Source organism: Zalophus californianus, chromosome 3, assembly GCF_009762305.2.
Source record: "Zalophus californianus isolate mZalCal1 chromosome 3, mZalCal1.pri.v2, whole genome shotgun sequence".
NCBI lineage: Eukaryota > Metazoa > Chordata > Mammalia > Carnivora > Otariidae > Zalophus > Zalophus californianus.
Genome location: NC_045597.1, coordinates 106,899,396 through 106,915,543, shown reverse-complemented (window position 1 = coordinate 106,915,543; position 16,148 = coordinate 106,899,396). Strand labels below are relative to the sequence as shown.

General features: G+C 33.4%; 1 protein-coding gene across 1 annotated transcript in view; it reads left to right on the top strand.

The window, feature by feature from the left end:
* LRP1B (LDL receptor related protein 1B) overlaps positions 1-16,148 on the top strand; it is a 1,883,216-nt gene that overhangs the window by 1,794,274 nt on the left and 72,794 nt on the right. Inside the window, 1 exon segment of the mRNA XM_035726875.1 lies at positions 1,786-1,950. Within this exon segment, the coding sequence (XP_035582768.1) occupies positions 1,786-1,950 (165 nt within the window).

The following is a 16,148-nucleotide window of genomic DNA, read 5'->3' as shown; positions in this document are numbered from 1 at the left end:
ATGAGGCACATTACAGAAGTGCACATGTCCTAACATGTAGAGATTTTGAATATCTATGTAGCTTACATAGAACATTTACAGATGAAAATGAACTCCCCCACAATAATCTTAACTGTGATCATAATGCCTTAAATATTTATCTTCACTGTTTACATTCACAACTCCAATCAGGGATATTTTATGCTGAACGAATTAGAAATGTTTGGTTGAATTTTAAACTAAGTATAGGGCCCCGGGTGGCTCAGTCGTTAAGCGTCTGCCTTCGGCTCAGGTCATGATCCCAGGGTCCTGGGATCGAGTCCCACATCGGGCTCCCCGCTCAGCGGGAAGCCTGCTTCTCCCTCTCCCACTCCCCCTGCTTGTGTTCCTGCTCTCCCTGTCTCTCTCTGTCAAATAAATAAATAAAATCCTAAAAAAAAAAGTAAAGAAATCCTTTAAAAAAAAAATAAACTAAGTATATATTTCCATTCTAGATCTTTCTTGAGAATTCAACCTCTCTGTTCAACTCTTTGCTTTGCAGTGAGGCAAGTCTCAGAATTGTCTGGTACTGCTGATAAATAGTCTCTATTTATGATAGTGGATGTGATATTTGAGTCATTTTTTTTTTTTTTTTATTTGAAGTCACTGAGGCTCTTTAAAATGCTCTTGTGATTATTGCACTGCTATATTAAAGCTTCTGCTATTTTGGGGCCAATGGATCTTGAATAAAGAATACAGGCTGTTTTGATTTTACCTTACTTTGCTATAAAAGAGGCATGGCTTTAATAGAAGGCATATTCTAGAACAGAATACTTCTTACAATATTCTCAATCATTTGTGTTCTATTGGGATCATGTCCTGCCCTAAGTAAAGCAGTATTTCTAATGGAGTAAGGTCATGTCAACACACATAACCTGAAAAATTATTCCAAACCAATTCTTATCATAAATAAGACTCATTATATTTTTAAAAATAATTTTTCAACCCCAAGGAATAACCATCCTTTTCTTATCCCCAGCCAAAATGTATTAAGTAGACAGATTGTGACTAAATATTTTCCATATGAAAATTTTACATATGAAAATGTTTCTGACACTGTTTTATCAACATCTTGTACCAAACCTAAGTGTCTTTTAGTTTTGAGTTGTTTATACATAGTTAATAAGGATGTATACCAAAGAAGGTATTTTCATTTAAATGTTTTTCTATACTGTAAGTTATATGTGTGTTTACATATATATATATATCTAGTATATATCCATATTCCATTAAATATTCCATATCTGATATATATATACTCTATATACACTATATATATGTGTAAATCCAATATATATATATATACTATATATACACACTATATATACTATATATACACTATAAATTTGTCTTACATAATTCAGTTTGGTTTAATATCAAATAGTCCTAAAAATATGCTATGTTTCCTTATGTCATAAAGAAAATGTAGTGATTGGAAAATATTTCATTTTTAGGAAGCTTCAGTTGGTTTTGTTATTTAATGTTTTAATAAATACAAGAAATGATTAATAATTTTTAAGCCTAAAGAAGAATAAAAATTAAGTCAGTATTTGTATTCACCATTCAATAGTGGTTAAAATTAATTTCTCTGTTTTCAGATAGTATTTATAGTATTTTGCTTCTTCTACTTTTATATCAGGGGTATTTATTTGAGGAATTTTATGAAAAAAAGTAAATCTGAATATTTAATTTTTGTATATGTGAATTGCTCTTATTCTACCATCCAATGAATAGCATGCTAATTTGTACATTTCTTCTTATAACCAGATGATTCATGCAAACTGACTTGTGAAAATGGAGGAAGATGCATTTTAAATGAGAAGGGTGACTTGAGGTGTCACTGTTGGCCTAGTTATTCAGGAGACAGATGTGAAGTCAATCACTGTAGCAACTACTGCCAAAATGGAGGCACCTGTATACCATCAGCTCTGGGTAAGTATTTGAATTTCACTGTGCATTCAAATAATTTACATTTTTCCTTATATGTGAAAAATATAAAGAGGATACTTAATGTTAGAAATTTAATTCCTGGTATCTTTATAAAAAATAAATTAACACAAATTAAATTTAATAATTAATTCAACATAATAGTATTTGTTCCAAATTCAGTATACTGAAGTTCAAGTCACAAAATGTAACAATAGTAATGATCATTATCCTGTGTTGAGTGAGTAGCATGTGACAGGGCTCAGTGTTTACAGGTATTCTGATGCTGGCTTAGAATGATTAAGTAAAATCAGTTTTATAAGCCTTATATGTTGAAACCAAAATCCGTTCTTTTTTATTTTTATTTTATTTTGACATTTCATGGTAGAGCTTTTTAAAAAAATATTTATCTAAATTCCAGTTAGTTAACATTCAGGTGTACAATATAGTGATTTAGCACCTCCATGCAACACCCAATGCTTATCAGATTTAACCCATCCTTCCTCACCCACCTCCCTCTGTTAACCATCACTTTGTTCTCTGTAGTTAAGAGTCTGTTTCTTGGCTTGCCTCTCTCTCTTTTTTTCCTCCTTTGCTCATTTGTTTTGTTTCTTAAATTCCACATCCAGCATCATATGGTATTTGTCTTTCTCTGACTGACTTATTTCACTTAGCATAATAGTCTCTGGCTCTGTCCATGTTGTAGCAAATGACAAGATTTTGTTCTTTTTTATGGCTGAGTAATATTCCAAACTTCTTTGATTTGGGCTGTTCCATAATATGGTTCTTATAGATAATGCTTCTATTAACATCAGGGTGCATCTGTCCCTTTAAATTAGTATTTTGTATTCTTTGGGTAAATACCTAGTAGTGCAACTGCTGGATCATAGGGTAATTCTATTTTTAACTTTTTGTGGAACCTCCATACTGTTTTCCAGAGTGGCTGCACCAGTTTGCATTCCCCCCAACAGTGCAAGAGGGTTCCCCTTTCTCCACATCCTCACCAAAACTTGTTGTTTCCTGACTTGTTCATTTTAGCCGTTCTGACTGGTGTGAGGTAATATTGTAGTTTTGATTTGTGATTCCCTGTTGATCAGTGATGCTGAGCATCTTTTCATGTGTCTGTGGGCCATCTGTATATCTTCTTTGGAAAAATGTCTATCCATGTCTTCTGCACATTTTTTAATTGGATTATTCTTTTATGGATGTTGGGTTTTCTAAGTTCTTTATATATTTTGGATACTATCTCTTTCTCAGATATGTCATTTGCAAATATCTTCTCCCATTCCGTTGGTTGCGTTCTAGTTTTGTTAATTGTTTCCTTCACTGTGCAGAAGCTTTTTATTTTGATGAAGTCCCAACAGTGTACTTTTGCTTTTGTTTTCCTTGTCTCAGGAGACATATCTAGAAAGAAGATGTTATGGTCAATGTCAAATAGGTTATTGCCAATGTTCTCCTCTAGGATTTTTATGGTTTCCTGTCTCACAATCCATTTTGAATTTATTTTTGTGTATGGTATAAGAAAGTGGTCCAGTTTCGTTCTTTTGCATGTTCTTTTTTAATTGAACAGTTAGCCTAATGCTAAACCTTATTTGCTATTGAAAATTAAATTAGGTTAAATTTTAAAATTAAGTTAAATATAAATACACTATATCAGTACACCTGATAGCATCATAATTCCTATCTAAAATCATAACTACTTTGCTGGCATTGCAATATAGTGTATAACATGCTTTGAAAATATCAGGCTACTACATGTTAAGATATACTTGAAATTCTTATTAATTTATGCAATAGCTCTGTTTGTAAAAAGTGTTTGCTACAGTGCATAAGTGAATATTAAAATGTATTTTTCTACTTAGTGCTATTATATTTAAACTATGTTCCCATGGGAAAAATTAGCCCCAATGCATAATAAAAATATAATTTGTAAATTCCAAAATTCAGGGCAAAGGACACTGTGCAACTATTAAAGTGCAATTTATGCACATTTAATTCTACTACAATAAATGCAAATTTAGTGAAATGGAAAATTAATCCATATGATCTTCACATCCCCTACACGGTTAATTTCTGTCTTACTGGGAATTCTCACTGCTTCTATTGCTTATGCTATTCTTTGAAGTATTTAGCATAATGCTAACTGAAAGAGCCACATGAAGAAGCATTTTCAATGGAGTTCAGAGGAACCAAACTTTCTGATTTGCATTCTAATAGTAAAAGCATTACTATTTCTTTAAATTTGATAATTTTAAGTCTACAAATTTTTTTGACTTATGATTAATTGATAATTAAGTTATTCTAGCTACTTAATAGAATTCTGAAAACATATGCAGCAAGTTGACTGAAATAAAAAGGCACTAGGTCTTACTATATATTTTCATTCTGCCTAAGAGAAGCTACTCCTTACAGTAGAGTATATTCTATTGTTGTGGGAGAAATTGTAGTACTGGGACCATGCAAATGAAAACTGAATGAATGTTTGGTAAAAGGGTATGACCTGTAATTGTATTTTAGTAACACAGATACCATTTCCTTTAGGAGAGAAGCTTTTCTTACACAAATGAGTTATTTAAGGATTTTATTATTTGATTGTTAATTTTCTCATTAAGATAATAAAATTTTTGGCGTTACAGCCAGATGCTTTTCTTATATTTGCCTTTAGAAGTATTTATTTGTTTATAAGATTTTATTTATTTATTCATGAGAGAGAGAGGGAGAGAGAGAGAGAGAGAGAAGCAGAGGGAAGCAGGCTCCCAAGGAGCAGGGAGCCCGATGCGGGACTCGATCCCAGGACGCTGGGATCGTGACCTGAGCTGAAGGCAGAAGCTTAACGATCTGAGCCACCCAGGCACCCTGCCTTTAGAAATATTTAAACGGAAAAGAGTTTGGTACTCCAAACTATAAATGTCTTTTCAACCTGCAGTGGATCCACAAGGACAAATCTATGAAACACTGAATTTCCTGCCCTTTTAATGGATCCTGAACTATATGTGGATACAGCACAACTTTTAATGTTTTGTTCAAATCATTTGTCGAGATATTGCTGTATTCTTAAAATCTATATTAATTTTATCTTTGCACCCAGATTCTTAGATCTTGATTTACATAGATAACATGTTCAGAAAAAAATTATATTTCAAATTAGTAATATAAATGAGTCCTTATATGAATTTCACTTGAGATATGGCCATGTAGTTTATTGTCATAGAGCATCTAAATATTAATAATAATATCATATACAATTAAGTCATCTACAAAGCATTTTTTACTTTTAAAAATATGGTTTTATAAAAACACTGTTTGGTATTATAGACTGTAGAACCTCATTATCTCCACACAAATGTTAATTTGTTAAACAAATCCCAGCGGGCAATTCATGGATTTATTCGTTGTTGGTTTACTTACGGTTAAGCCTTTTGGCAAATTCCTATGTGGACACTCTATGACTAGGGTTTGGGGCAGCCTTAATTAAAATTTATAAGTTTATGACAGTTGTATAGAACTATAATAATTGAACAAAGGAAATGTCACCAGTTAATTAAAAGCACACATCTGAGAGGCATAATTAAAATTTTGCACTGTTTCCTCATTCCTTAAGTTTTTTTTTTATAATAGAGAAAACTAAAAATAAAATATATGAACTGTATTCATATAAGAAAGAACTACAAAATGAAATAGTTTGACATTGATTATATCGACAAGGGTGCATGTAGTTCATTTCTATGACCTGCTCATAGGAGGACATTAAGATAAAGTTTGCTTTGGGCAAAATAATGGAAATGAGAGTAAAGCATTGGATTATTCAATCATTCTATTATAGAAAATAGAGAATAACTGAAGAATTTTTCTCATCATGTATATAATGAGGATATTTACATGATTAACTCTATATATTTACAATTAATCTTCATTTTTATAAATATTTATTCTCTAAAGTATGTTGATGCTGTTTGGTATTTTCCTTACTCTTAGAGTTCTGTTATTTAGGCTTTTAATGTTCATATCAAAATGAATCAAGGTGGGGCGCCTGGGTGGCTCAGTCGTTAAGTGGCTGCCTTCGGCTCAGGTCACAATCCCAGGGTCCTGGAATCGAGCCCCGCATCGGGCTCCCTGCTCAGCGGGAAGCCTGCTTCTCCCTCTCCCACTCCCCCTGCTTGTGTTCCCTCTCTGGCTGTGTCTCTCTCTGTCAAATAAATAAATAAAATCTTAAAAAAAAAATGAATCAAGGTTTTCTACACAGCTGATTTAGAGTAATAGAGCAAGAGAGTTTGTAAATTTGGAGCAATATACCCAAATACTCTCACATGTAAAGTTTGGAGTTATGCAGAAGGGAAGGCAACTTTTAATTTAGGGAGTTTGAAAGTGTACAAAAGCAGGACTGCCTAGGTTAAGGAGTGACAGTGCAATTTTTTATAGTAGATAATACATTTGTATTGAATGTCTTAAGTGAATGTCTTAAGTGAAAATGTCTTAAGTGAGGGCGCCTGGGTGGCTCAGTTGGTTAAGCAACAGCCTTCGGCTCAGGTCATGATCCTGGAGTCCCGGGATCGAGTCCTGCATCGGGCTCCCTGCTCAGCAGGGAGTCTGCTTCTCCCTCTGACCCTCTTCCCTCTCGTGCTCTCTATCTCTCATTCTCTCTCTCTCAAATAAATAAATAAAATCTTTAAAAAAAAAAGAAAATGTCTTAAGGGAAAGAAGAAAGCAGAAACTCTCACTGTAATTCTCCCTGTTACCATATCTATGGACTTTGGCAGTGAAACGTTTTGTCCCCAGACCTAAAACAGAAAGTGGCCCCTGTTAAGGAAAGGGGAAAAAAAAAAAAAGATTCTTCTCACTGCAACAGGAAGGGCTTTTAAAATAATAAGCTGATGGTAAGACTTTTCTTTTTCATTCATTCAGGCTCTTTCTGTCCAGGACACTGCCCCAAATATGAGGGTGGCATATATGGCTGCCATCTAATGTGATCAAATATGGCTGCCCTAAAAATGTTTGCTCAAAGGCAAGTTAAGCTAGGAACTTTTGGATACCCTCAAAACATCCTGGGACTAATGACAAAACGTAAATACTGATGTCTCTCAAGTCCCATCTCTACCTAGGACATAAAGTACACAATCACCTAATTAAGATCTTGATAAAGGGTGAACATACATTCAAACTTCCCATCTTTGTTTTTCTTTCACTTTTTATTCAAATGAGAGCTGTTTTTAATTTAAATTAAGCTTGATGTCCTAGCTTCCTTAACATAAATATTGTTTATATTTAGGGAGTGTTAAAAGCTGGATATTTGGTCCTACTTGCTTTATGAGGATCTAGGAGAATATTATGTTGAAAATATAAAATTATAAAAACATTAAATAAGGCATATAATTTTAACAAATAAGTGACATAGAAATACATAGCCATGACAAATCAAGTAGAAAAAATACAGAAAGCAAAATGAGCAAATGGCAAAAGACAGGTCTCACACACACATGCACACAAACATACAAAAAGAGGAGAAAAGAGGAGAAGGAGGAAGGAGGATTTTGGAGAGGAGGAAGTAACAGGAGGAGCGCAGTCACACACAGATGAAACCAGCATCCTTAAATCACTATCAGAAGAAAATGTTCATGGTACAAATCTTGAAGCAAGCAATTTTGAAATACTCACCAAGAGTTTAAAAAGTTTCTGTGTCCTTTAAATAAAATTTTTAGAAACATATCCTAAGGATTACATAATGATAAAAACCAAAATATTTAGAAGTGAAGATGTTCATTATAGTGTTATTTGGAATATAAAATTGGAGATAGAAACCTGAATCCAAAGAATTAATATGTAAGATATATCATATCTAAAAGATGAATGTTATATGATAAATACAACCAGACTTGTAGAATATAGGATAATATAGTAAAATAGTCACATTGTATTTTATTTTATTTTTATTGAAGTACAGTTGATACACAATGTTGTATTAGGTTCAGGTGGACAATTGAGTGATTTGACAACTCTGTAAGTTATGCTATGCTCATCACAAGTGTAGCTACCATCTGTCACCATACAATGCTATTAGAGTATCATTGACTGTATTCCCTGAGCTGGTACCTTTCATCCCCGTGGTTTATTCATTCCATAATTGATAGTCTGTACCTCCCACTCCCCTTCACCCATTTTGCCCATCCCCACTGCCTCCCCTGTGGCAGCCACCAGGTTATTCTGTGTATTTATGGGTTGGTTCTTTATGTTTGTTTTGTTTTTTAAATTCCATATATAAGTGGAATCATATGGAATTTGTCTTTTTTTTAAGATTTTATTTATTTATTTGACAGAAAGAGAGCACAAGCAGGCGGAGGGGCAGGCAGAGGGAGAAGCAGACTCCCCGCTGAGCAGGGAGCCAGACATGGGCTCATGGGATCATGACCTGAGCCTAAGGCAGATGCTTAACTGACTGAGCCACCCAGGCGTCCCGGAATTTGTCCGTTTATTTCACTTAACGTAATACCCTCTAGGTCCATCCATGTCATCACAATGACAAAATCTCATTCTTTCTTATGACTAATACTCCATTGCACATATATCATACCTTCTTTATTCATTTATCTATCAACAGACACTTAGATTGCTTCCATATTTCAGCTATTGTAAATAATGCTGTATCACTAATCATCAGGGAAATGCAAATCAAAACTACCATGAAATACCACCTTATATCAGTCAGAATGGCTTGTATCAAAAAGACAAGAAATAACAAATGTTAACTAGGATGTGGAGAAAAGGGAACCCTCATGCACTGTTGGTGGGAAGGCAAATTGGTACAACACTGTGGAAACGGCGTTTTGAGGCTCCTTAAAAACTAAAAATAGAGGGGCACCTGGGTGGCTCAGTTGTTAAGCGTCTGCCCTCGGCTCAGGTCATGATCCCGGGGTCCTGGGATGGAGCCCCACATTGGGCTCCCTGCTCTGCGGGAAGCCTGCTTCTCCCTCTCCCACTCCCCCTTGCTTGTGTTGCCTCTCTCGCTGTCTCTCTCTCTGTCAAATAAAGAAATAAATAGGTCTTAAAAAAATTAAAAGTAGAAACATCAAAAGATCCAGTAATTTCATTATATTTTAAAGTTAAAAAGGACAAGAAATAAAATTGTTTATATAATATGAGCCCAATATGGAAAAAAATGCATACATAAAGTATTTGTGTGAGGAAATAGATCCTTCTTTGTATGTCTGTATTTTCCAAGTTCCACAATTAACATGCATTGCTGTTAGAATTAACAATTAAGTAATGATAATAATTATTAGAAATTAAAATAATAATAATAATTATTATATTATTATTATTATAAAATAATAATAATATTTTATAATAATAATAATATTATTATTATTGCCAGGATTATGGTAATTAATATATATTTGACTGCTTACTGAGTGCCAGGTGCTATTCTCAGTCCTTGCACCCTCACAAAAAACCTATGAGAGATTGAAAGTAAGATTCTAATTCTGCTATTGACTTTTTGAGTCAGTTACTCGTTCATTTGGACAACATCGTGAGAGCAGTACTTAACTATTAAGTCTTACGGCTTTCTAAACTAATCTCAGGTTTGAGTTGGCTTCCTTGTATTCACAGAAAGGACAAAAATATTTCAGTCTCATTTTCACAAAGCTGGCTGAAAACAAACTTTCCAGAAGTATAAATAGATTGTGACCTATAATTTGAAACATACCAGAATATATTAAGTAGTACCTGGGAGGGCTAAGTAAGGTCCACAGTTCCTCCTTTTCTTTTTCAGGGTTTACTGAATAGTTCTCTGTAATCTGTATGATACTTAAGACAACTTGATAGCTATAGTTAACTTACTAAAATTATGTATAAATGGCCGCTCACTTTCTGTCCAGGAAAACATTATATAAAGTAGAAAAGTAGAATGTCAAATCTCTTTATCAAAAAGACTAGCAATTTTTTTAAGCATTCAAAACTTTTATTACTTGCATCTAAGTCAGAAGTGAAGACAGATTTCACAAAGCAGTGTGGTCTTGGGGGTAAGGGATCAGGAGATGGGCTTTCTGATTGCAATCTAGTATCTAACCAAATGATGCAACCTACCTCTCAGCTTATTATTTTTATCCTATATAAAAGAACCAAGAATGTGGTTTTTGTTCAAATAGTAAGGATGTTAAGTAAAGAGTATGTAACTTTTAGATAAACTTTTCATAGAACATTAAATGTAAGCATTTGTAAATATGCTCTGCAGTTTAAATGTCAATTAAATTCTATTACCTAGACTCAATGTATTTATCAGACTATTTGAACTAAACAATGACTGCATAAATAGAAGACTAATTAGGTAGAAAACATTAAAACCAGGGCTAAAAATTTACAAGCACCGGACTCACTCAATGAGTACCAAATTAAATAGGGTAAGATGCATGGTTCACATTGACAAATGAGTATGAATTCAGATAAATTTCTTGAAAAGAGAACTGATTAATGATGCTTACTAGCAGGTAGGTATCTACCCCTCAGAAATAATAAACACTGTCAGTGTCTCATAGGAAGTTCACATGTAATTACTTTTGCTAGCATTCCTTCATGGGAATCAACCACACATTTTCTAGCATTATGTTTATATAGAAAAAAGAGGAATGATTTATTTGTCCAAGGTTGAGCAGAGAAGTAATTCTACCTACAATATTGATTAAATCACACTGATGAGTAGCATCTCTATAATCAGCTTAAAAACTGTTTATTAAATAAATCCAGCTTTTAAAAAGACACCAGTAATACATCAAATTACTAAAAAAAGCGCCTTTATAATATTCAAATAAGAATATATGCTTTTGAGCATATTGATTGATTGATATTTATTCATATATTACTTGACCAAAAGGTACACAGCAAGTTTTACTCTAAAATTATTAGCAAGTAAATAGTCATTTCTACATGGGATATATATTCAGTAATTATATTTTGGAAATTTTGCAAACCTAATTTTAATATAGTGACTACTACATTTTGAATGCTTAATAAATGCCAAGAACTATGGCAAATTCCCTAGACATATTGCCTTAGTTAATCCTTATCACTCAATGATGTCTACATTGTGGTATTTTTTAGATGTGAGCTAGAATGGTTAAGTAAGATAACTAGAATCCAAGAATCTAGATTATTCCAAAGTCAATGCTCCAAGACATTGCCTATTATCACTAAAAATCAACAAGATTGTCTACTCACATCAGAGAAATCACTGGCTATGACTATATAACAAAAGTAGCATATAGTCAAATAGGTTCATTTATCCAAAAGTAAACTATAACCAAATCATATAAATTTAATGCTCATTTAACAAAGACCAATGGTGAATCATTATAATATCCATGTAGTTACCTATCTATGTAATAGAAAAGATTCCATTTTTATTATGTATTTTAAAACATTATTTTGAGCTGATATATATGAATATATATTTATATGTTATTTTTGAAAGAATACATATGGAAAAACTGTGTATTGGGATTCCATATGTAGTTTCTTAATAAAGGCATATGTACTCAATGAAGTTTAAATAATAACCTAGGTTGGTAATTTGTTTAATAAAAATACTAATAGTAATAATAATACCCACACAACTACTGGTAATAACACTACCAATTAAGTACTTGCTATGTGGCAGACATTGTGCCATGTGTTTTACCAGCACATAGTAGGCATTACTAGCACCATTTTACATGAGATGCAAAATGAGATCTAGTGAAGAAATGTAAGTTTTGCAAAGCCACATAATTAATAAATATCTAATAAGATTTGATTTCCAGGTCTGTCTAATACCAAAAAACAAATGATTTAACTTTGCACTAAATTTATTATTTAGTTCCTGTTAAATATTCTTATGAAATATTTCAGGATGACCCATTTTTACTGAGGCTAGTTTGGGTATGTAAGGGCCATGTAAGACCGGCGAAATTTCAAGAACTCTGTGAGAATCCAAGACGTTTCTATTTTTCTTATGCAATACAATCTTTAGTCATGTCAATGAATATTCTTTAATAATATGTATTATTGGATCAGCACCTTTAGTTATATTTTCACCATATTTGACATTAGCTACTACTGGTTATCCAGTTAAATCTCAGCATTTATTATTTATTTACCTTGTTGCATGAAAATTTGCTGGCACAATTTTGAAGATATGTGCAAACAGTTTCCATTTGTCTATGAACAGAAGCAGATAAATTAATAATAAATTAACGGAGCAATTAAACTAAGCTCCATTTGTTGTACACAGCTAGTAAGGCCCTTTGCTAACATACAATGTCCAACTTAAATATGGAACAGACCTAGCACTGGGAGAACCTAGTCTTCAGAAATTGTGTATGCTACCATACACAACGCCAATGTTTATGAGAAGAATTTTCTCTCTTTTTTTATTTAAGATTTTATTTATTTATTCATGAGAAACAGAGAGAGAGAGAGAGAGAGGCAGAGGCAGAGGGAGAAAGAGGCTCCTTGCGGAGCAGGGAGTCCGATGTGGGACTCGATCCCAGGACCCCGGGATCATGACCCAAGCCAAAGGCAGACGCTTAACCAACTGAGCCACCCAGGCATCCTGAATTTTCTCTCTTTTGGCTCATGGGAGAGTTGAACCTACTGAAGTTCAGGCAGAGACACACTGAGGCATATGACAAAGACTGAGAATGAAGGTCTGTCATTTTGGAAGGAGAATGAGCCCAGAGTCAGAAAATTGAGACTGAAATATTTGGATAGAGAGACAATTGTTGAAGCCATGAAACTGTATCACCAAAAAGAAATTTAGAAGAATATTTTAAGAGACAGAAAGAGAAAACACAAAGGCAACTGAAAAGGACAGTCAGAAAAAAAGGGAAATCAACAACGGTAGTGTCTTAGAAACCAAGTAGAGACAGAATTTTTTAAGAGTAGATGTGCAATAAATGTGTAATAAAAAATAAAAAATAAATTTCAAGAATAAAATGTGTAAAATTATGGAGAACATTTGAGGAGGATGATTGAAAAGAAATCAGTGGATTTAGGGATTAAGAGATCAGAGATAAGCTTTTCAAGAGTACATAAATACACAGTAAAGAAAACACACATCAACTTCTCCATCCCTAAACCTTTTTACCACAAGGGAATCAGAATTGATTTATGTGAACAATACCTCCGTATTGAGGGATCTGTCCTGTCTTCTGAAATAGCAAAGAGAAGTAACAGATTAAGATACATCGTTTTGTATATTGAAAAAATAAAAACTGTAAACCCAGTAAAGGATTGGAATGTGACTTTATGATCAAAGATGTTGTCATATATTTGGTAGAACTGGCAGCTGTGAGTGTAGACTCTTTCTTAAAAAGTTCAAGTATATATCAAAATTTGAAGTTATACAAGCAAATGGACTTGATAAAAATACTAGATATGCTTTTTTTGTTTGTGTTTGTTGTGTGTTCCTTCTTTTTAAGTGTAGAATTAAGCATGTTGAGAAAGTAAAGAGAGAAAAAGACCTATCCTTCAAAGTTAAAGTTGCTAAAGTCTGAGACTTGATGGGGAATTTCTGCTTTATCCCATCGCTGCCATACAAATTCAAATTTAATTTTATCTTAAATAATTAATGGAGATAAAATGTGTAATTTAAGACAATTTTCCAAAAGATTTTCTTAGTATGTTACAGTGTCTCTTTAGGACACAGTTACAAAGTGATAAATGGTGAATCTCAGTAGAAATAACAACAATAATAATAATAAACAATTAGGGCTAAAGTGTCACTGAGTGCCTTCTATGTGCCTAGTACCTTTAGAAATGCTTTGTATGTATAATCTCATTTACTTGATTCTACACCACAACCCCATATTATTATCCCCATTTTTTTGCATAAAGAAGCAGAGAAGTGATGCTCACGGTCCCCCCCACAGGTAGTTGGCACAGATAGTCTATATCCAGGCAGTCTGACAACCCACACTTTAAAGATCTGAATGCTATAGAATGCAGACTGATCCTCCCCCTCCTTCCTCCAGTTAATTGATGCTCTTTCTGATTATACTACTCTTGTAGGCTGTCAACTCCCAAACTCCCTGGACACTTCACTGCTATAAATCTATACCTTAGTCATCGTAACAGTATCGTTGCCTTTTCAAATGCCAAAATCAAATTGAGCTACCTAAAAAATCTTTATAAATAAATCCAATGCAACTTGTTAGGGTGCACCCAGAGAGATTCGTGAAAATATTAGATGAAGCCCATTATAAAATTCTGTGACATGTAGTTCATTTCCCATCAGCAAACAAAAGATCTGCTGTATCAACACACAGCTTCAAGTTGGTAATGTTCCCCTGAATATGAAGATTTCTACTTGTCAAAAAGAAATCTTTTTAAAGGAAGAGAAAGAAGCCTTTTGAAAATAATTCAGCCAGAATCTAAATGATGTGAGGCATAGGCTGATGGCGGGGAGAGGTGGGGGACAACCTGGTCACTCCACCCTAGTTTCAAAACAGCTGTAGATGAGATAAAAGCATGGTGTCATTCTCGCAGTGACTGGGATAGTTTTCAAGTGCCTTAGTGGGTTGCATTTGTTTCTTTCAAACTTCTATCACTTCAATGTTTTTCACTCCTAATTTTTAAAAACCTGGAAAATAATGTAGAAAAACATAAATCTACGGTGCTTAAGTCCTCCACCATATGGCACTTTTTGTGATTATTCTAATGCATTTTGATTTCTCCTGTACTTTCTGTTCTGTTTGTTTCACATTTAGCTCATGTTAAGTTATGTCCCTGTTTATATGGTCTATTTCTTTGTAAGGCATTCACTATTTCTTGTTGATGAAGAGGAATTACTTTTGTTCGGAGCTTTCATTTTCCTTGGTAACTGTGTTCCAACAATTCTCTGTCCTCCTCATCTTCTACCACTATTCATTCTCTTGTTTGTGTCTTTGTTTTTCACCCATTATTGTTCCCATGAAGATATTTTGTCTATATGTAAGCAACAACTAGAAAACTCACTACCATTATTAAGAAAAATAATTAGCTAAAAGTTTTAAAGCCATTTTCTGGGAGTGGAAAACATGATGTGACTCAGTTTTTAATGTACGTAAAATTTACCTTGCTTCTCAACCTATTAATAGGCATTTATCTGCCACCAAACTAATAACATTTATACATAAGTTATAAAGCAATGCTACTCACCATAAAAATGTATGTAACTTTGTTCATTGAGAAGCAATAGCTTCAACTATGTTTAAGTATGTGGAGAGCTTTCAAGGCAAAATAAATAAATAGGTTGTGGAACCTCAACTTGTTTATTCCCTTGGAAATACAGGTGGATTTTATTTGAAGGCATTTTATTCACTTATGAATGCTTTTCAAAAAAATATAGAATGTAGAATCTATGGCAATAGAGAAAACATATCATTTTCACACTTCAAATCTAAGCCTTATACTCATACATTTTTATGACCATTCTAATTATGCTTCATGTCTACAAAGGTGAGAGAGGAGATGGTTGGATATTCTCTGGTGCTTTCACCTGAGTGACATTTCCAAGTCCTAGTTAATTCAGATCTATAACTAAATTTCTTTTTTATTCTCTTTCATGTTATTTCTTTACATTTGCACAACCTCTAAACTTCACTTTTCCCCATTACAAATGATGGCCATTATTTCATTTTGTTTTCCTTAATCTCTCTTACAGAGGTAGTTCTGTACTCCATTTTCCACCCAGCCTTTGACATTCCAGGCAGTTAGAGAGACTCATTCCTTTGACATTCCAGGCAGTTAGAGAGACTCATTCCTGTAACGGTTAACTGTGTTATGTTCCAAACACCTTAAAGGATTGTTCACCTTTCTTGTGATGTTAGTTTCCACCGAGCAAATAAAGAAAAGTATCTACAAATGATCCATTAGATTTGCCCTTGTGTGCTGTTAACACTAGACTTTAAATCATCTTACTAGTCTACAAGCGACAGTCTTTTCCCATGAATAAAAAAATCTCAAAATGAAATAAAATAGGACTTACTAAGTGCTTATATACGAAATGCAGTATGTATATTTACATCAACTAAAATAAATAATTGCATAAGTATTATAGATGCCATACCCACTTTAAACATATTAAGATATTTACTTTTAAGTCTAAACTCATGCTTTAGCAATGGTGGTACATGATGATTCAACACAGAAATATGATTGTCTGAGGGGATTATTCTAAGTGAAATAAGTCAAGCAGA